The following is a 21,589-nucleotide window of genomic DNA, read 5'->3' as shown; positions in this document are numbered from 1 at the left end:
CGCACACGCACGCACACGCACGCACACGCACGCACACACACGCACACGCACGCACACACGTACACGCACACGCACACGCACACACAGTTTCACCAGCTGAGTGCAGCAAGTCAGACTCACACACAAGCCCTGTGTCCCGGTGGAAAGTGTGCTAGCGACACAGACACGGCTCCATGAGGAGGAGACGCAGCCACGCGGAGTCCGTGAGCAGAGGGGCCAGAACCCTCCCCCTGAGATGGTTCCATCGCTGCTGCCTCAGGTGAATCCGAATGCCAGATGCCGCCAGGCTCGCTGAGATGTGCACACTGCTTCCCATGGACAGAGCTTCTACCCCAGCCTCCCACCATCCATGGCGCACATGCACACACACAGGTACATGCACACACTCATGCATGTACACACGCTGCGTGCACGTGCAATCATGCACGCACATAGGCACACAGACTTGTGGGTGCTCACACAGTCTTTTTTCTGTGAAGCAAAGGGCACTCCTACAGCAAGTGAGTCAGAGACGAGGTAGCTTCACCTTGTTTCACATCATGGATCACAGAGAAGCTAAATCTGATGACGTCGGGGGCGGACGGATAAGCCCTCGGCGAGAGGTGCGTGCTGCCGCCCAGACATGCCAGTCCCTGCGTGAGGCACGGGTGCTCGGTAACGTACTCGCCTGCAAACACGGCCAGAGGTTGTGGCAAATAAAGGTGCCAGCACGTGGGGAATAGGCGGGGGGCGGGGGGAGGGGGTCCATTCAGACACTGAACTAAGGGTGCCAGCTCTTCACAGAGCAGCAGCGGGGTGCGTCCGGGTGAAACCCTCCCCTGCCAGACTGGATGCCCAGGCCGCCTCTTCCCAGCATGGAAAAGGGAGTGTGTGAGCCCCTCCCGCCCAGGCCAGGGCTGGGCCACCTCCCTCCCTTGTCCCCACCTCCCTCTGTGGGGGTGGAGCCGAAGCGGCAGCCTCAGGGGACCCCTCTCCAGGCCTGGGACCGGGCTGTGTCTCCAAGGCAGAGCCCACCAGTGGACACCTGAGCCCAGGTCTGGGGCCGCCTGTGGGACCAGGTGGAGAGGGTCATCTCCCTCCACAGGAAGGAGGCCCCCCCACCCCCCGCCCCAGCCGCTGGGGTGCCCGAAGGCCCCGTCATTCCCAGGCAGCAGGCAGCCCAGGCCTCAGGCCTCAGGCCAGGGGGCAGGCGTGGCGAGTCAGCTGGTGGCCCAGGCCTCTAATCGCCACTAAGCAAGGCTTTGCTGATGACAGTGTTTGCAGGAGTCTGCGCACACTGGGGACGGCCTCTCGGGGACGGCAGCCGGACACCATGAGCCTCCGCGAGGAGCAGGTGCGGCGGTACCTGGACCAGAACCCCGGCTTTGCGGACCGGTACTTCGGGAAGACGCTGAGCCCGGAGCACGCGGCCCGGGCCTGCGAGGACGAGGACGGGCTCCCCGCGGGCGGCGCCAGCTTCCGGGAGCTGTGCCAGGTGCGGGAGAGCGCGGCGCTGTTCGAGCTGGTGCGGGACATGCAGGAGAACGTCAACATGGAGCGCGTGCTCTTCAAGATCCTGCGCCGCCTGGGCCCCCTCCTGCGCGCCGACTGCTGCAGCCTCTTCCTGTACCGGCAGCGCAATGGCGTGGCCGAGCTCGCCACCCGCCTCTTCGGCGTGCGGCCGGGCTGCGCCCTGGAGGACTGCCTGGTGCCCCCCGACTCCGAGATCGTCTTCCCGCTGGACATCGGGCTTGTGGGCCACGCGGCTCAGACCAAGAAGATGGTGAACGTGAAGGACGTGAGGGAGGTGGGTTCCCGCCGCGCCTCCAGGGCCTCGAGGGTCGGGGCGGGGGGTGGCGGGGGTGGGGGGAGGTCAGCAGGCCGCACAGGGAAGGGGGGAGGGGGTGCCAGGGAGGAGCAGGGAGAGGCTGCAGCCCAGGAGGGGCCCGGCATCTCCCGGCCCCTGAGGGGCCCAGCCTGGGAGCTACAAGCAGGAGCCATGACCTGGACCTGCCTCTTCCACGAAGGAGTCCAGAGGCGCTGAGCCCCCCAGCAGTCGCGTCCCCTTGTCCGCGGAGACAGACGCGCGCGGACCCCAGGCTGGAAGGGAAGCAGCCAGGCTGCAATCCTCTTAGCGCCTCTGCTCCCAACCGCCTGCCTCGGTGGCCTGAGCAGAGTAATCTCCAGGATTAGCCTCTCTCTTCGCTTCCTTTTTAAGAAATGGGTCACCCAAGACTCGGACGCCCAGAAACAGAGGCGCTCCGTAGTGGGGCCCCCCCCTGGTCTTGTCCCCTCGGGAGCCGGTTTTCCAGCCTCCCCACCCCACGCCTGTGCTGCGGGTGCCCCAGCTGCTCCGAGGGTCTGGTTCCACCTTCGGGGCTGCCCGGGGCCAGGTCCTCCCCTGCAGAGCTGTCGCCCTGGGTCTCCGGGGGGGGGGGGGGGGGGGGGGGCGTGCGGCATCGGAGGAGCCGCCGTGGGGCAGCGCACTGCACTGGCCTTGTCCTCAGGCCACGGGGGCTCCTCGATCCCAGATGCAGTGGAACAGAGACCAAATCAAAACTCACCAAAAAGCGAATCTCCACAAAGTACATCCAATCCCTAAGCATGGTCAGGGCCGGGTTTCCAGGTGGCTCTGCAGAGGGGAGACTAAGGCACAGTCTGAGCTCCGCCCTGGGCGCCAGCCACTCAGAGGGGGGAGCCCCAGGGGCTGTTCCCGGAGCCAGGTGTGCGGGGGAGGGGGGGCAGGGGGGCCTCAGGTCTGGCAGGTCAACACCCTCACAGCTCCCAGACCACGAGGGCTTGTGGCTGAGCGGCTGGGCCAGGACCATGGGCCCAGGCCCTGGCTCGGCGGGCGGGGGGCAGGGGGTGGGGGGGGGCGTTCTGACTTCCCCCTCCCTGCCCCGCCCGCCGAAAAGAGCTGTGGTCCCCAAAACGCCTTGCCCAGAGAGTCCTGCCTGTAGCTGAGGTGTCTGGACCCAGTTGTGGTGGCTGGAGCCGTGTGGTTGAAGGACAAAGGGCCGGCGCTGGGGGCGGGGTGAGGCCTGGGATGCTGCCGTGGGGGAGCAGTGGCAACAGCGTTGGGGACACTTTAGAGAAATCCCAAGGCTTCGGTCCTACAGGGTCTGAGTGGAGGGGCATGCAAGGCCGCACAGGGGTCCCCTCCGCAGGCGGTGGGTGGGGCCAATCCCGGAAGGGGCACAGGAGGCGGTGTGGCTGGGCAGGAGAGTAAGGGCGTGGGCCTGGGGCTGCCAGTCCGTCCCAGGGTGTCTGGGAGCTTGTACACCCCCAGCAGCTGCAAAGCGTCCGGCTGAGGCTCTGGGGCCCAGGGTCTGACCCACAGAGGAGCCCGGGCGGGGCAGGGGGGTTGGGAGGAGACAGGGGAGCAGAAACAGCACAGCAGGGAGCCGTGCAGGCGTGGGCCCAGGGACTGACCCCACAGAGGAGCCCGTGCAGGCGTGGGCCCAGGCGCAGCGACGAGGAACAGGGACGAGCTAGGGCTTCCGTGGCTCTATTCTGAGAGCAGGGCTCCGGCCCCAACATGCCCGACCCTCCGAGGCTCTCTGCCCGCGTGCAGCGTGTGGTGGGCCCGGATGCAGGCCCATGTGTGTGCGTCCGTGCGGGTCCCCTGGGCACGAGGACCGGAAGGAGGCCGGCAGCACAGCCCGGCGTGTGGACGCCAGAGCAGCCGGTGCTGTGAAGGGAGCCGGGAGCTGGCGGGCAGAGGGCTCGGCACCCGGGACCTTCCCGTTCAGACACGGGACCCACACTCACTGGCCAAGCGCTGCCCGTCTTGCAGTCAGAGCTGAGCACTGAACCCGCTCACTCTGGCCTCGTGTGAAAACACGTCGCACCGGGAAGGGGGTGAGGCCGGCACATCGCTCTGAAGGACAGAGTCCGAGTCACCTGGGGGACCCCTGGGCGGGGCCCAGTCAGGGCTTGAGGACCCTGCCCCTGTGGAGACAGAACCTCCAGCCCCTCCCTCCCCACCAGGGACCTGCTTGGGACAGGTGTTCGGGTGGTGGGACCCCTGGGGCAGGTGCTGGGGTGGTGGGAACCCCGTGGGGAGACCCCAGCTGGCGTACATGCCTAGGAGGCCTGTGGGGGCTTTGGACAGATCCTGGGGCCCTAAGGAACCCTCGACGCCCACCCGCTGGCTGTCCCCCGAACACGCCCCATCGGACTGTGCTCCCCTTAGTTCAGCCACACGTATGTTTGGGGGAGGAGCCCATGGGTCTGGCCCCAGCGGTGGAAGGCAGGAGGAGCGGCAGCCAGGAGGAGGAGGGCACCCAGGTGTCAGGTGTGGGGGGACCCAGTTCTGCCCACAGCCCAGGTGGGGCACTGGGGTGGGGGTGATGTGAGGACTGCAGAGTCTGGAAGCCAAGGTGGGGTGACAGGGACTGAGCCAGGCCCGTGGCACGTCCTCTGAGCTTCCCGGGCTCCGCAGGCCGGGGCAGGGCTGCTGGGCGTCAGCACTGACCTGGGGCCTCCACAGCCCCCCCGAGCCCAGGCCCACAGAGCAACAGCCTCTGTCTTTTCTCCGTCACCTCACAGAACCCCCACTTCAGCACCTTCGCTGACGAGCTGACCGGCTACGAGACGAGGAGCCTCCTGGCCACGCCCATCATGAACGGCAAGGACGTGGTGGCCGTGGTCGTGGCTGTGAACAAGCTGGACGGGCCGGGCTTCACCAGCGAGGACGAGGACGTGAGTGCGGGCCCCCCCGGCAGGGGGTGCGAGCGGCCGTGGCTCCGTCCCTCTGTCTGTGGGCACCTGAAAGCCAGGCTTTAACGCCTGTGGTTGACCCTCCGTTCCAGGTTTTCCTGAAGTACCTGAACTTTGGGGCCTTGAACCTGAAGATCTACCACTTGAGCTATCTGCACAACTGTGAGACGCGCCGCGGACAGGTACCCGCCTGGCCCTGCCTCCTGGCCACAGCCGGGGGTCCAGGCCCCCTGCTGGCTCTGGACAAAGGTGGGCGGGGCGGGGCGGGCTCACCTGGGCAGGTTGCCAGGAGTCGTGGTGTGGTGCTGTGTGTGCGGGCCGACATCAGAGGCTGGGCCGGCACCCGGGCTGCCACCCCTCACCTGGGGCCCAGGCAGGTGCGAGGGCACTGCCCTGCCTGCCAGCTGCCCTAACCCCCTCTGGAAGGAGTCAGGGGATTGTGCACGGACGACAGGAACACAGTCCTGCTGCTCTGAGGCCGAGATCCCTGGTGGTTTGGCCCTGGCCACACGAGACGCAGGACAGCGTCTGCCTGCCCCTGAGCGAGGGCATGGGGGCTAGAGGGAGGCGGGGCCTTGTGCTGTGGGAAAGGGGGACACGCCACCTCGGCCCCTGCGTGCCCCCCTGCCTCCGAGTGCTTGGCTTGACTCCGGTGGGCGGTTTGCTGTGTCATCAGGTGCTGCCACCTAAGTGCAGGCTGACCTGGGTGCACACGGAGCCTGGGTTCCATGCGGCCCCTGGGAATTCGGGGACAGTCACTGCCATGAGAACAAGAATAAAAGCTGCTACAAACGGCAGCGCCTCCCATTGGGTGACCTTAGCGCAGGTCCGGCAGGAGCACTGGCCGCCGGTCACACAGCCGAGGGCCTGTGGCGACCAGGACGGGGCTGAGGGGCTGAGGGTTCCTGTTCCTGCCCAGAGAGGAGTGGACATCGGTCTGGTCACGGCCCCGCAGATGTGGGCCAATTAATAGAACGCGTGATGCCAGCGTTAAGGCCGGTTTGACATTTGTGGTTGTGAACAGTTATCTGCTTTGATGTTGGTTATTAGAAATCGTTGAGCCTGGCCAGTGTGGCTCAGGGGGTGAGCACCGACCTATGAACCGAGAGGCCATGATTCGATTCCTGTCAGAGCACAGGCCCGGGTGTGGGCTCCTCCCCAGTGTGGTGCGTGCAGGAGGCAGCCAATCAGTGATGCTCTCTCATTACTGATGTTTCTCTCCCTCTCCCTTCCTCTCTGAACTCAATAAAAATATATTTTTTAAAGGTGAATGATTGGAAGGGAATACGAATACCTGTATGAGTGGATATGTGGGTATAGTTTTAACGAAATCTCCATTTTTTAAACGTAGGTCATTACCTTCAATAACGCTGGGTGGAGCCCTGGCCAGTTCTGCTCAGTGTCAGAGAGTCTGCCAGGGGAACAAAGGGTCTCAGGTTCTGTCCCCAATCAAGGGCACGCACCTCGGCTGCGGGTTCGACCCCAAGCCCTGGTCAGCTGGGGCATGTGCAGGAGGCAGCCAATCGCTGTGTCTCAGTCACACTGATGTTCCTCTCCTCCCTCCTCTCTCCCTTCCACTGTCTCTAAAGATCAATGAGAAAAATATCCTCACTCCGGGTTGAAGATTAAAAAAATAAAAGAGCCTGAGGTTCTAGCTTCTCCAGAGAGGTCACGCCCACACCTGACATGAGTCGTCGCCATCGAGCAGAAACAGCCCAGGGCCCCCCACAGGAGGGGGAGGGAGGAGGTTCGGGCAGAGGGACAGAGCACAGGCCCTGTGTGGGGCCTTGGGGTGGAGTCCCAGGACACCCCGAGTCAGAGCAGCTCTGCACAGGGCCGGGTCTTGACTGGGGCAGAGGGCCTTCTGGGCTATTTGCTCTAAACGCCGACCTCGCAGCTACAGGAGGCAGCTGCCTAAACATCCACCTGCGTGTCTCAGCTCCCAAAGTTAAAAACAGAGACAGGAGGCCAGGGCAGGGGGCGCCTCGGGGGCCAGGCTGCTGGGGTCAGAGCGCCACAGACACACCCCACCCTGCGCCCATCTCCTCTGGCTCTTACAGAACCTGCTCCTGGCAAGGGTGCCACACGGTGACAGCTCCCTGGTCTAATCGGGGCTCAGGGGTGACAGACGGGGGGCCGGGTGGGAGTGGTGGGTCTCCCCTCGATGCTCCCGGGGAACGAGCCGGGGGAGGGGATTGTCTTCACACAAGTGTGTGGGGGCTGTGCCCAGGCCTTTCGCAGCAGGGTGGAGGTGCTCGTCCACCAGCTGACTCGTGTGGGCGACACAGGTGGGCGACACAGGTGGGTGGCAGGTGTGGTTGACTCACGTGTAGACTCCAGGGGCAGCTGGCACAGGGCCCGCAGGCAGATGGTCGGTGGCTCTCACCGCCCCCTGCGCCGTCAGCAAGCTCTGGGGCTCTGGGCGGGGCTGTGTGGCCTCCTGACCTCACAGCTGTGATCGAGTGGCCAGCCCCGAGACTGCTTCCTGAGGTCGGGAAGGAAGGGGCGCTGTCGGGGTCTGGCTCCGCGGACGCGGCTGTGAAGGCCCAGGGTGCAGCCTGTGCAAAGGCCCTGGGCCGGGTCGGGGGGGAGCGGGGACATAGAGGAAGCAGGCCACCATTCAGGAACCCCTGGTCTACATGGCAGTGGGCTGCCTCCTGGCAGGAGGACACAGGTGGGGCCATGAGAGCCAGTCCAGCCGGTGACAGTGGGGGCCGCAGGGGCCCCCGGGGCTGGCAGCAGGGGAGCCTTGCAGGGGATGATCTTACAGGAGGGGCTCGGCCCCAGGCAGTGCTCAGGCCGGAGGACAGGTGGGGGGCGGGGGGGGGAGCGGGTGTGACAGGCTGGGGCCAGGAGGTGCCCTGCCTTTGGGCTGTGGCTGAGGAGACGGAGGACTGGGGAGGGGCTCCCCTCGGAGTTAGTCTGAGCCTGGCCATCAGCTGAGGCCCAGGGGGGGTGACCCAGGGCCTCGGGGACCCTCGCCACACCTTGCTGGCCCAGGACACCATGAGCTCGTGTCCTCAGAGCCCTGCCCCCACCGTCTGACCAGGGCGGGCTGGTCCAGGCTGTGCCTTCCGAGCTCATGGCCACTGACGACAATTTCCATCACTCATCACAGACCCGGTGTGAGGCCAACCAGGCCTCGCGGGGCAGGGACATGGCCGGAGCTGGAGGCCTCGTCCCCCAGGAAGCTTTCAGGCCCCAGGGTCAGGCTGCAGGAGTGGGGGCTGGTGCCCCTCAGAGATGCTGTTGGGGGGCCGCCTGGCTCAGTGTCCCCCGGGTCCTCCGGGGTGCGGGTTGGTGCCCAGACAGGCATGTGGGTGTGACCAGGGGCCATGGGTGCCGCCCTGCAGGTGCTGCTGTGGTCGGCCAACAAGGTGTTTGAGGAGCTGACGGACATCGAGCGGCAGTTCCACAAGGCCTTCTACACGGTGCGGGCCTACCTCAACTGCGACCGGTACTCCGTGGGCCTCCTGGACATGACCAAGGAAAAGGTGAGGCCCCGCCCACCCCCCCGCCCCCCGCAGGCCACGGGCGGCCGGCTCACGCTCTTCCTCTTCTCCGCCAGGAATTCTTCGACGTGTGGCCCATCCTGATGGGAGAAGCCCAGCCGTACTCGGGCCCACGTACCCCCGACGGCCGTGTGAGTCATGGTGGTGGGGACAGGCCAGCCGCTCCCCACCCCCCAACTCCAGGGCAGCAAGGGGCCTGTCCTGGGCAGGGGGAGGGCGAGGGGACTGGGGAGCCAGGGACGGGCGTCTCACCTCCCAGAGGTTCCCGGGGGTGCTGGCCGGAGCCCCTCAGGACCGCCCGTGTGGTCTGACCCTCAGGAAATCCTCTTCTACAAAGTCATCGACTACCTCCTCCACGGCAAGGAAGACATCAAGGTCATCCCGTGAGTGCCAAGGTCATCCTGTGCCGGCGGATCTGGGCTGCGGGCGCCCACGCGGTGGGAGGCGCTGGCTCGCTGACCTGGAGAAAATGAGTTGGGGGTGAACCTCGCAGCGGCCATCCCGGGCGTCCAGGGAGCGTCCAGGGGCCCTGCCAGGCGCCTGAGCCCGCAGCCCCTCTGGTCTCGTTGACACTGCACACCCAGTGGGATGGAGCCCAGGGGACGTCTGCTGGGGGACAGCACGGCCGGGTGGGGCTCAGGGAGGGCCCGGTCCCGGCCCTACAGCCACTCGGCCATGGCCCTGGGCCCCACAGGCCAGCCAGGGCCCCACCCACAGGCCCCCACAGGGACCGGACCTTCAGATCCCGGCCCAGCCACAGGACAGGGGGCCAACGCTCAGCTCCAGAGGCCACAGGAGGCAAAGGGGTTCCCACAGGGCCAGTGGCCTCGTCGTGGGCAGAGAAGGCGGATGAGGCAGCACAAATGCCCCCAACCCCACCCTCCACTGCCTGCAGCCTCCTCAGCTTCCCTCCCCCCCAATCCCTGCCCCAACCAGAGCTCAGAGAATGGAACAAACAGGAACACACACACACACACACACACACACGCCTCACAACCCTGGGTCTGGCCCATCTGACCCTCTGCTTCTCTCCCCAGCACACCCCCAGCTGACCACTGGGCTCTGGCCAGTGGCCTTCCAACCTACGTGGCAGAAAGTGGCTTTGTGAGTCCCCAAGGCCCTGCCTCCCTGCCAGCAGCCCACAGGCACCCCCGCCAGCCCCAGCCTTCCCGCCACCCGCCTGGGGGCACCCCTGCCAGCCAGGCACCTCCCACCACCCGCCTGGGTTACCCCCGCCAGCCCCTGCCCCTGCTCGGCCTCTGTAGACGCTCCAGGCTGGACAGTCGCTTTCAGAATCGTGTGTCCACTCGGCTGCGCAGCTGAGACTGCTCTCTGCTCCTTGCAGATCTGTAACATCATGAACGCCCCTGCGGACGAGATGTTCACCTTTCAGGTAGCTGTTTACCAACAGGACAGGCACTGCCCTTGGGAAGAAGGGATCACTCAGGAGTTTTATTTTTTAAATTTGTATTTTATTTCAGAGAGGAGGTGAGAGGGAGAGAGAGAAACATCAATGATGAGAGAGAATCGTGGATCGGCTGCCTCCTGTACGCCCCTCACTGGGGATGGAGCCCACAACCCGGGCACATGCCCTGACCAGGAACCGAACCAGGACCTCCTGGTTCCTAGGCCGATGCTCAACCACTGAGCCACGCTGGCCGGGCCAGAATTGGCTTTTACTGCTTAAGAAACAACCTCAAAATCGCAGTGTCAAACAGCAGCAAACACATACAGGGCGCCCCCCCCCCAAAAAAAAAGTACACACACTTTAACAGCTGATAGCTCACTAATTTAATAAACTCTGACTTTATAATTGTTCAAAGTGTGTATGCATTCGGGGCACCTGTATCTCACGCCCACCTGCCTGCGGGTTTTCTGGGTTCAGGGTTCGGGTCTGCTCCCCACGCCTTCCCTGGGGACACTGACAGGCTCCTCTCCGGAGGAGGCTGAGTCATGTGCGCCGGCCGTCCCGCAGGAAGGCCCCCTGGACGACTCCGGCTGGGCCGTCAGGAACGTCCTGTCCATGCCCATCGTCAACAAGAAGGAGGAGATCGTGGGGGTGGCCACCTTTTACAACAGGAAAGACGGGAAGCCTTTCGATGAGCAGGACGAAGTGCTCATGGAGGTAAGCGCCGCCTCAGGAGCTGGACACGCCGTCTGCTCCCCCCTGACCCCGCACGGCCCAGAGTGGACGGGAGGCAGCGTGCGAGGTCCCATTGGGGCCCGGGCTGGGCAGACACCCTGCCGCCCCGTAGGAGCGCGCACGGCCCTGGGCGCGCACCTGGCACCTGGACGGCAGTGCCCCTCGGGGGTGACGCTGTGCCCTCCGCAGTCCCTCACACAGTTCCTGGGCTGGTCCGTGCTCAACACCGACACCCACGACAGGATGAACAAGCTGGGGAACCGCAAGGACATCGCCCAGGACATGGTGCTGTACCACGTGCGCTGCGACCAGGACGAGATCCAGCTCATCCTGGTACTGCCCCCCGCCCCCCATCCACACGGGACGCGCACCCAGGAGCAGGCCCATCCTGGAGGCCCACCCGCCCTGCCAGCCCAGGGTGGGTCCCTCCCGGTGGGTGGGGAGGGAGGCGCCTTCGTGCTGCTGTGAGGGCTCCATCCTCCGGGGAGGCAGGGGCCACCACACACTCTCATCTCTGAGGCAGGACGCCCCCCGCCCCCCGGCCTCCCGCAGTGACCTTGGACCTCTGTCCCAGTCATAAGGGTGTGGGGATGCTGTCACCCGTCCCACACTCCCGAGGGTGTAGCTGACGCTGTCACTGACTCAGCGCATCGTTCTCTCTCAGCCAACGCGAGCACACCTGGGGAAGGAGCCAGCGGACTGTGAGGAGGAGGAGCTGTGGGAAATCTTGGTCAGCATCTGCGCCCACCCTGAGGTGGAGGCTGGGGGCTGAGGATGGGGTCCGGGCCCCACCCGGAGGTGGAGGCTGGGGGCTGAGGATGGGGGCCGGGCCCCACCCGGAGGTGGAGGCTGGGGGCTGAGGATGGGGGCCGGGCCCCACCTGGAGGTGGAGGCTGGGGGCTGAGGATGGGGGCCGGGCCCCACCCGGAGGTGGAGGCTGGGGGCTGAGGATGGGGGCCGGGGACTAAGGGTGCTTACGGGGTGTCCCTGTGGCGGTGGCCGCTGTCCGCTACCTTCCCGCGTAGGTATCTCTGCGTTTGTTTCCCTGGCAACATCACTGTGTCTGCCCAGTTAGGCAAGTTCTTGTTATTGGGCTGAGGGTCTGAGGAGCGGGGAGGAAGGGAGCTGAACCATCCGGGACCCGTGTCCAGGCCACAGGCCAGGGCGACTGGCGGGGCAGATGTCACCTGGGGCATTGGGGGCTGGACAGAGGGTCCTGGGAGGAGGGACGAGGAGCAGGGGGTGGTGGGCCTGCCTCCCTCAGCCACGGCCCTCCCACAGAAGGAGGTGCTGCCCGGGCCCACCAAGTTCGACATCTACGAGTTCCACTTCTCCGACCTGGAGTGCACGGAGCTGGAGCTGGTCAAATGCGGCATCCAGATGTACTACGAGCTGGGCGTGGTCCGCAAGTTCCAGGTGCCCCAGGAGGTGAGGGCATGGCCAGGGTCCCGGTCCCCCAGGAGGTGAGGGCGTGGCCAGGGTCCCAGGTCCCCCAGGAGGTGAGGGCATGGCCAGGGTCCCGGTCCCCCAGGAGGTGAGGGCGTGGCCAGGGTCCCAGGTCCCCCAGGAGGTGAGGGCATGGCCAGGGTCCCAGGTCCCCCAGGAGGTGAAGGCGTGGCCAGGGTCCCGGTCCCCCAGGAGGTGAGGGCGTGGCCAGGGTCCCAGGTCCCCCAGGAGGTGAGGGCATGGCCAGGGTCCCAGGTCCCCCAGGAGGTGAAGGCGTGGCCAGGGTCCCGGTCCCCCAGGAGGTGAGGGCGTGGCCAGGGGTCCCAGGTCCCCCGGGAGGTGAGGGTGTGGCCAGGGGTCCCAGGTCCCCCAGGAGGTGAGGGCGTGGCCAGGGTCCCAGATCCAGAGGTCCCAGGTCCTGCACTGAATTTGGGGCAGGCCTGTTCATTACAGAAAGGGCAGTGCAGGCGGTAAAACACAGGTAGAGCGTGGGGTGGGAGAGATGACCGCAGGACAGATGGAAAGTCTGATTGACAGGTGCTCCAGGCAATGTGACCTTAGGTGCATCGGGGCGATAGTGGGCTCTGGCATTGGGGGAGGGAGGGACACTGCAGCCCATCAGCTGTGCAGAAAGCACCCGCCACTCCCGGCTGGAACCAGGCCCTGGCGACCATCTGACCGCCCGGGTGGGGCCGCCTCCACCCTGCGCTGCCCCGTGGTTCCCTTCACACCCCGAGCCTCTGCTCCCACTGCCACCGAGGGAAACACCTTCCCTCTTGCCGACACCAGGGCAGCAGGCCGCATTTCCAGGAAATGGTCTACTGAATAAGAAAGGAAACAAAAGAAAAATATTATAGACAATATGGACGGAAAAAATTATTTCCTGATAATTTTCTGGACCTAAAAATCACAGAACAGCCCTAGCTGGTGTTGCACAGTGGGTATCGCGCTGGCCTGGCGACCCAAGGGTTCCGGGTTTGATTTCGGTCAAGGACACGAACCTCCCAGCCTGGACCCTGGTCAGAACTCGTGCAGGAGGCAACCAATCGATGTGTCTCTCTCACATCGATGTTTCTCTCTGTCTTTCCCTCCCTTCCTCTCTCTCTAAAAAGCAATGGAAAAATATCCTCGGGTGAGGATTGAAAAAATTATTTAAATCGAAAAACAATAAGAGGCTCCCCTGGGGAGGTCACTGCCCTCCACCCCCCCTCCCAGCCTCCACCCTCACCCACCGGCCTCAGGACGCTCAGCCACCAGTGCCAGGTGCCCACCCAGCTGGCCCCAAACAGGCCTTTTCTTCTGAGACGCCCCGTACCTGCCCTGCCCGTGTGACCAGGGTCCCGGGTTCCATTCCCCGTCAAGGCACATACCTGGGTTGCAGGTTTGTTCCGGGCCCAGGTTGAGGTGCATTCTGAGGCAACCACTCCACATGTCTCTCTCACAGGATGTTTCCCCCTCCCTCCCTCCTTTCCACTCTCTAAAAATCAATGGAAAAAAATATCCTCTGCCCTGACCGGTTTGGCTCAGTGCATAGAGCGTCGGCCTGCGGACTGAAAGGTCCCAGGTTCGATTCCGGTCAAGGGCACGTACCTGGGTTGTGGGCGCATCCCTATTGGGGAGTGTGCAGGAGGCAGCTGAGCAGCGTTTCTCTCTCACTGATGTTTCTAACTCTCTATCCCTCTTCCTTCCTCTCTGTAAAAAAAATCAATAAAATATTTTTTAAAAATACCCTCTGGGGAGGATTAACAAACTATAAACTCCCCCAGACCCCTTGCTGGGGTTCTCTTCTCACCTTTGGGGCTGGGCGGTGGGAGGAGCCCCTGGCAGCCCGGTGAGCCGGCCCGGCCCACCCCGCGGCGTCTCCCGGCTCCACAGGTGCTGGTGCGGTTCCTGTTCTCGGTCAGCAAAGGCTACCGGAGGGTCACCTACCACAACTGGCGCCACGGCTTCAACGTAGCGCAGACCATGTTCACGCTGCTCACGGTGCCCGGAGGGGGCAGGGCACCCAGAAGCCGGGGTGCGGGGTGGGAGGCGCCCCCACATACACCGCCCCGACCCCTGCCCAGGGTGGTGAAGACCTCCTTGGAGGGCTCAGCGGGGGCCGCCCCTCACCCGGCCGGGAGGGGGGGGGGGGGCGTCGGGTCAGACCCAGCCCCCAGGCCACCCACAGCCCTCAGCCCCGGGAGCAGGAGCGGAGCGCGGGTGCGGGTGCGGGTGCGGGTGCGGGTGCGGGACTGGGGCCCTGTGTCCGCAGACAGGGAAGCTGAAGAGCTACTACACCGACCTGGAGGCCTTCGCCATGGTCACCGCCGGCCTGTGCCACGACATCGACCACCGCGGCACCAACAACCTGTTCCAGATGAAGTAGGCGCGGCGGGGGGCGGGAGGGGGGATGGGGGGGAGGAAGGGGAGGGGGGGAAGGGGGAGGGGGAAGGGGGAGGGTGCCAGGGCCCCGCCCGGAGGGCCCCAGCGCAGCCGGCGGGAAAGCAGAGACTCCCTGTGGCGCCCACGGGCCCCTCCCGACCACTCGGGCTGCTGTTTCTCCCTGGACCTGGCAGGTCCCAGAACCCCCTGGCCAAGCTGCACGGCTCCTCCATTCTGGAGCGACACCACCTGGAGTTCGGGAAGTTCCTGCTGGCGGACGAGGTGCGAGTCCCCGCGTGCGCCTGCGTCTCCTGCCCGCGCCCCTGCGCCCCTGCGCCCCTGCGACCCGCACCTGGGCCCCTGCGCCCCCGGCCCTGCACCTGGGCCCCTGCGCCCCGGGCCCCGAACCTGGGCCCCTGCGCCCCCGGCCATCCTGGGCGGGTCCACGCCCCTGGCCTCCTGGGGACGGAGTCTGACGGTGGGCCCTAGCGAAGGGGGGGCGGAAGTCTCCCCGCGGTGGGTGGGCTCCCTGGGGGAGGCCGCCTGAGTCTGGTGCCCGGCCCTGGGGTGGGGAACGGACTGAGCTCCCCGCCCCCCACCCGCAGAGCCTGAACATCTACCAGAACCTGAACCGGCGGCAGCACGAGCACGTGGTCCACCTCATGGACATTGCCATCGTCGCCACGGACCTGGCGCTCTACTTCAAGTGGGTCCCGGGTGGGGGGCCTGGAGGGGAGAGGCCCGGGTGGGGGCACGGGGAGACCCCGCGGCCCCAGGCGCCTGGACTCCTGGCGAGACCTCCCTGGAAGGGCGATGGGGCGGGACCGCAAGAGGGGGCGGGGCCTGCTAGGGGGCGGGGCCTGCGGGGGGAGGAGGGAGGGGGGAGGGGAGGCCCACAGCCCCGTGTCCTCGGGGTTCAGGAAGAGGACGATGTTCCAGAAGATCGTGGACGAGTCTAAGAGCTACGCGGACCGGCGGAGCTGGACGGAGTTCCTGTCGCTGGAGACCACGCGGAAGGAGATCGTCATGTGAGCCGGGGCGAGGCTGGGGGGCGGGGTTGGGGGGCCGGTCACTCCCGCCAACTTCCGCCAGCCCCAGGCCAGGCCCCCCATGCTCTGCGGCAGGAGCAGCTCCGTCCTCTCAGGCTTTGGTGCCTGAAGGCAGAGCTCGGTCCTGCTCCTCGCGTGCGGGGGCTTCGGGCCGACAGCACCGCGCACAGGCCGGTGGCGGCGCCCGGTTCAGCACCACGGCCAGCGCCTCGGCGCCGCCTTGGGCGACCACGTGCCCAGCCGGGAGCCGCCGTCCACACCTGGAGCCCGGTTCTGATCCGCACGCCTGCACACCACGCACTGCAAGGCTCGGGACAAACTTGCTGACTTCCGCGTGCGGGGCAGGGGAGGGACGGGGCAGCGGGGCATGGGGAGCACAGGCTGCCACTTCCGCAAGGACCTGCGCCCGGCGGTCCCCAGGCTGCGCGGGCAGGCGGGTGCAGGGGCGGGGGGGGGGGCGGGGGGGCAGCCTGGACCCGCCTCCAGCGCCCTCTGCTCACAGGGCCATGATGATGACGGCCTGCGACCTGTCTGCCATCACCAAGCCCTGGGAGATCCAGAGCAAGGTGAGCCATCGCCTGGGGCACCGCCTCCCTCCTGGTGGAGCTGGCCTGCGGGAGCTGTGCTCACGTCTGTGGGGTTCCCGAGGTCCGGGTGGAGACCGCGGACACAAAGCCTCTGGCAGGTCCTTGGGACACTCTCTGACCCAGCGCTGAACCCCACTGAACCCCACCGGACGAACGACTGCCTTTTCTGTGCCCCCAGGTGGCGCTGCTGGTGGCAGCGGAGTTCTGGGAACAAGGGGACTTGGAAAGGACGGTTCTGGATCAGCAGCCCATTGTGAGTGTTGCTTCCAGAACCTCTGCCCAGCGCGTGGTCCTGGCTCAGTGCAGACAGGGGACCCCGGTTCTGAAGTCCTGGGCTCTCACTCTGGGTCATGCGACGAGATGGGGTGTGGGTGCCGGTGGCTCGGGACCCGGGGGAAGCTGTAAGGTTGAATCTGGTGGAACCAGGCAGTGTATCGTGGCCAGAGGCTCCACGAGCCCAGGCAGCTCCGCAGTGAACACGGCTGGGCCCTCAGAGGCCCAGGAAGTCCCAGGTGGGACAGTCGTGGCCCCAGGGAGGGTGCCGGGCCAGGGAGCCAGGTGCTGGAGCCAGGGCCCACACACGGCACATGGGTGGTGCGGGGCCTGTGGGTCACAGTGTGGTCATGACTATTCTGCAAGGGAACCAGGGGCCAGGACAGGGTGGTAGGTCCAACACGTGGGAGAGACGGGAGAGGGTTTGCTCACAAGCCAACCCACTTGGTGAATAGCGGTCTGAACACAGGCCTGAGGAGGAGCCGGGCCGGTACAGGCGGCAGGAGAGGCGCCCTGACCACCAGCAACGTCTCTGGGACACTTGGCTGGTTTGTCCGTCCAGGCCAGGCTGCTAGGGCCCTGCCTGGCTCACTCTCCCCACGCCGGCTCCAGACCATGGGTAACTGTGAGGCAGGGACTGACAGGAGGCAGCTTGGCGGGTCTGGAGGGTGTGGACAAGGAGGACAGCGGTCTAAGCTTACCAGGGGCTCGCGCCTGGGGGTCTGGGGTCCCGGGTTGGCACCGTGGACAGCTCCTGGGGAGCTGGAGGGCTGGTTCAGCACCCTGGACAGAGCAGTGGCTGGGCCTGGTTCAGCGCCATGACAGCTCCCTGGACTGGGGGGCGCTCTCAGGGAGCCCGGGGTCCTGGCTCAGCACCGTGGAGAGTTCTGCGGGGAAGATGGAGGGGGCCGCTCTGGGGGCGCGGCGTCTGGGGGCCCTAGGAGACCCGGGACAGGCCAGCACTGTGACGTTGACACGGATGCCCTGGGACCAGGGCCTGATGGCTCCAAGGCCCGTGTGGCATCCTGGCCTTGCCCTGCCAAGGGCCAGCGTCTCAGGCAGGCTGGGCCGGGCCAGGGCTCCACCTTCCTCTGCGCATCTCAATGGTCATGTTCATCCGAGTGGGTGGGGCTGAGTGAGTCCTGGTGCTTGGGGATGTGCCGGACCCACCTGGCCCTGGCCCTGCCCCTGCCCCTGCCCCTGCCCCTCACTGTGTCCCTGCTTCCCCCAAAGCCGATGATGGACCGGAACAAGGCGGCTGAGCTCCCCAAACTGCAGGTTGGCTTCATCGACTTCGTGTGCACCTTCGTGTACAAGGTGAGCGCAGGCAGCACGGGGCCCACGGGCCCAGGAGGCCATGGAGTCATCGGCCACCCAGGGCCGCCCTAGCCCACCCTCCTCACATCTGCAGTAAAATCCAACATCTTCAGTGTCGCCCCAAGTTGAGTCCCTCCCCCTCCCTAGCTCAGTCAGCGCCTCATTCCCACCGGCTTTCTCCCGCTCAATGTCCTCACAGTCACCTCGAGGCCTCGCCGCCAGTGTCCCTCCCCCAGCCCCCCGGGCACTCCCCGTGTTGGCATTGTTCTCGGGGTGACGGCAGGTGCATCTGCTGGTGTCTGTGAGCCCGAGGACAGGGTGGCCCCCTGGAGCTGGGTGTGCTTTGCCCAGAAACACGTGCTGCACAACTGACAAGTGACAGCAGGTCACAGCTCGGGGGACTGGCCAGGGACTGAGGGGCATCTGGCTGCACAGCCTCCTGTGATGCCCGACATGGCCAGGGCCTCCACCCTGCCCCTCGGCAGCAGGGCAGACCCCACACTCCAAGGAGGATATTGCCTGGTTCTGAGTGAAGTCACCCCTGACTGGACCGTCCCACCCCCACCTCGGCTCCCAGGACACCACACTTCCCTCCACTGCAACTCCAACCCCATTTCCTGCCTCCACAGCTGATGTGCTGGGGGGAGGTGGGACCAGGATATGCACTGCAGTCCTGACCTCACAGGTCACAGCTCACCACGCATCCCTCCCCACTGCACCCGCATGCCCACAGCTTGTGTGTTCACATGCCTGTGTGCTGTGCATGCATTTTTTATGTGTGTGCATTGTGTATGATGTCTGTGTATTGTGTATGATGTGCTTGCATCATGTGTGGTGTGTGCACTGTGTGTGGTGCATGCACTGTATGTAGTATGCACTGTGGTGTGTGCACTGTGTGTGGTGTGTGTGCATCGTGTGGTGTGTGCACTGTGTGTGGTGTGTGCACTGTGTGTGGTATGTGTGCACTGTGTGTGGTGTGTGCACTGTGTGTGGTGTGTGCACTGTGTATGGTGCGTGCAGTGTGTGTGGTGTGTGTGCATCATGTGTGGTGTGTGCACTGTGTGTGGTGTGTGCACTGTGTGTGGTGTGTGTGCATCATGTGTGGTGTGTGCACTGTGTGTGGTGCGTGCACTGTATGTAGTATGCACTGTGTGTGGTGTGTGTGCATCGTGTGATGTGTGCACTGTGTGTGGTGTGTGTGCATCGTGTGGTGTATGCACTGTGTGTGGTGTGTGTGCATCATGTGTGGTGTGTGCACTGTGTGTGGTGTGCGTGCACTGTATGTAGTGTGCACTGTGTGTGGTGTGTGTATGAGGCATGGGAGAAGGAGCACAAGACACACATGTCTGTGAGTCCCCTACCCCCTCCGCAGTTGACACTTTCGACTTTATTCTTGGGGTCCTTGCCCGCTATGATGGCGTGTGTTATAAGCATTCACGCCCACAGCTCCCGAACGCAAACGCCAAGCCCTTCTCCCTGTTCAGGGCTTTGCTGGGAAGTGACATCTTGGTGGCCGTTCCTCCTCCCACCCGGCAGGCCTCAGGGTTCTCCTCAGAGGGAACCGAGGCAGAGGCAGGGTCGTGACCTGTCCCTCCACCCGCCCGGGGAGGTCGCGACGTCTGGGTTCCCTTCCAGGAGTTCTCCCGCTTCCACGAGGAGATCCTGCCCATGCTGGAGCGCCTGCAGAACAACAGGCAGGAGTGGAAGGCGCTGGCCGATGAGCACGAGGCGAGAGTGCGGGCCCTGGAGGAGGAGAAGCAGCAGGAGGAGAGGACCGCGGCCAGGAAAGGTCTGGGCCCCGGGGTGCAGGGCGGGCACCGGGTTCACCAGTCAGAGCCAGTGAAGAGGCAGAAACAAGGGAGTGAGTTGAGAGGAACGGCAGGTGTCCCCGAGCCCCTCACTGCAGAGGTGGCCACCGGGGAGGCCCGTCCACCAGGAGGCCCGACCACGTCCACGGGTGGGCCCTGCTGACTCAGGAACTCACCAGCCTGGACGAAAGGGTTCCCTTCTCCTGGCCCAGCGGGGACTCTCATCTCCTCCCAGGAAGGATCATGGAGTGTTACTTCCTTCATGACGAGGGAAAGCCCACTGAACTATCACCAACTCTGAACGGCTCTTCCCTTCAAAGAACAGTCCCCTCCGGAGTAACTCGGAAACCCACCTGTTTTTCCACGCACACACACTCACATGCTCACACATGCTCACACACGCCCACACATGCTCTCACGCACACATGCACACACGGAAGGAAGAGCTAGGAGCCGTGTGCACGACTCCCTGGGCTGTGTCCAGCACAGTCGTTGGCCTGTTCGCCCTGAACTGTGGGAAGGTGGCTGCCCTGGAGCGGCTCAGCCAGTCCGGCTGGACTCTGGGGCCGCGTGGCCTTGTGTCCACCTGTGCTCGGCCACTCGGCTCCGGGACTTTTGTGCTATTCCCTGCGGTTCCCTGCTATGGGCTGTGGGAGGCCAGGGCCGAGTGTTACCAGGGCTGAGATAAGAAAGGTGAGCCCCAGAAATCGGCTTAGCTGACCACAACGCTCTTCCCCTCCCACAGGGCCGCAGAGGACACTCAGGCCGATGGGAGGGGCCCGGCTGGGGCATGCGTTGCCCTCCCTCACCTTCTCGCCTTCTCTTGCAGGGGGCACAGAAATTTGCAATGGTGGCCCAGCACCCAAGTCCTCGACCTGCTGCCTCCTGTGAGCCACTCAGGGCACCTGAGGACGCCCACACGCCCCACGCCTAGGTGGACTCTGCCTCTAACCACTTGGTACAAGGGATTAGGAAACCTGAGACGATTTTGGATACTTTGAATTTTTTTTAAGGTTTGTGTTTTTATCAACTGAAGTCAACTACAAATAACAGTGTAGCCCTAACCGGTTTGGCTCAGTGGATAGAGCGTTGGCCTGTGGATTCAAGTGTCCCAGGTTCGATTCCGGTCAAGGGCATGTACCTTGGCTGCGGGCACATCCCCAGTAGGGGGCGTACAAGAGGCAGCTGATTGATGTTTCTCGCTCATCGATGTTTCTAACTCTCTATCCCTCTCCCTTCCTCTCTGTAAAAAATCAATAAAATATTTTTTAAAAAAATAACAGTGTAGCCCGCCCTACACTTAACTCATCACCTTGGACACAGTCACACCGGAGCCCCTGCGTCTACACCAGTGTCGAAAGCCTGGGGAGAAGTCTGCACCTGTTTTTATGGATACAGAGGTGCTGTTTCCCAGCTGGTTTAGGAAATGATATCTGACCAGAAATGTAGAATAAATGAAAACAAGTCGCCCCTTTTCTTCTGTGGTGGGAATTACGGCAGAGGGCGCACTGCATATGACCAATTGGAAAAATGCTGGCAGGGAGGTGAGGCCGGGAGTAGAGCGCGATCAGACCTGAGTGAGCAGTGCAGGAGAACCCAGAATAAAGGCCGTGTGTGTCGTTGCTGAGGGATGAGGTCAGGCAGGCGGGTCTCCGACGTCCGGGCTGCCCAGGCCCCTCCTCTGCAGCTGGGGGTCCCCTTACCACAGCACCACACGCCTCCGATGGCTCCACATCTGAGCCAGGAAGAAAGGCAGTCACCCCCAAACTGGGAAGCAAGGACACAGGTGAGTGGGGTGCTAATTATCTGGCAGAAATTAAGGACTTTTAACTCCTGATGTGAGCTCCCAGCATCTGTTCCCGACACTGGGTGACACGACCCCCTGGGAAATGCCTTCAGCTGGGGTACAGGCCAGTTGTTACAATGCCAGCTCTGATGGCACCAGGAGCTCCCCCCAGGGATGGGGGTGGGGTGGGTGGACACGCCCCACACAGCCAGGCCTCAGAGGGAGGGGCATTTCCGTTTCCATCTCAGGGGCCACAGGCACCTGGTGACGGACCTGTGACTGGAGGAACTCAGCACCATCTCACAGGGGCCTCACTTCACCAAAACCAGGGCTTTAAGGTGCTGGTGTGCTGCTCCCCATGTCCCCTTCCCGTGCACATGAACTCGTTTTATAATGAAACTAGTGGCCCAGTGCACGAAATTTGTGCATGGGGGGAGGGGTGTCCCTCAGGCCGGTCTGCACCCTCTCCAATCTGGGACCCCTCAGGGGATGTCCAATTGCCGGTTTAGGCCCAATTCCACCTAAACCGGCAATTGGACATCCCTCTCACAATCTGAGACCGCTGGCTCCTAACCACCTGCCTGATCGCCCCTAACCACTGTG

At 64.4% G+C, this 21,589-nt stretch overlaps 1 protein-coding gene across 1 annotated transcript; it reads left to right on the top strand.

Annotated features, from left to right (window-relative positions):
* Positions 1-538: 538 nt before the first annotated feature.
* PDE6B (phosphodiesterase 6B) lies at positions 539-20,177 on the top strand. Its single transcript, XM_070411393.1, has 23 exons — positions 539-602; positions 1,264-1,786; positions 4,531-4,683; positions 4,794-4,883; positions 8,055-8,195; positions 8,270-8,344; positions 8,532-8,596; positions 9,251-9,317; positions 9,559-9,606; positions 10,189-10,338; positions 10,546-10,689; positions 11,021-11,086; positions 11,638-11,784; positions 13,678-13,785; positions 14,057-14,166; positions 14,361-14,448; positions 14,772-14,872; positions 15,087-15,194; positions 15,718-15,781; positions 15,981-16,055; positions 17,309-17,392; positions 19,028-19,181; positions 20,030-20,177. Exons 2-23 carry the CDS (start codon positions 1,313-1,315, stop codon positions 20,089-20,091), a joined length of 2,574 nt encoding a protein of 857 aa, XP_070267494.1. The 5' UTR covers positions 539-602; positions 1,264-1,312; the 3' UTR covers positions 20,092-20,177.
* The last annotated feature ends 1,412 nt before the right edge of the window (positions 20,178-21,589 follow it).

This window comes from Myotis yumanensis, unplaced genomic scaffold (genome assembly GCF_028538775.1).
Source record: "Myotis yumanensis isolate MYYU_CA2020_CCGP unplaced genomic scaffold, mMyoYum1.0.hap1 SCAF_1, whole genome shotgun sequence".
In the NCBI taxonomy this organism is placed as follows: Eukaryota; Metazoa; Chordata; class Mammalia; order Chiroptera; family Vespertilionidae; genus Myotis; species Myotis yumanensis.
The sequence above is the reverse complement of the archived record's forward strand: the minus strand, read 5'-3'. Positions and strand labels throughout refer to the sequence as shown.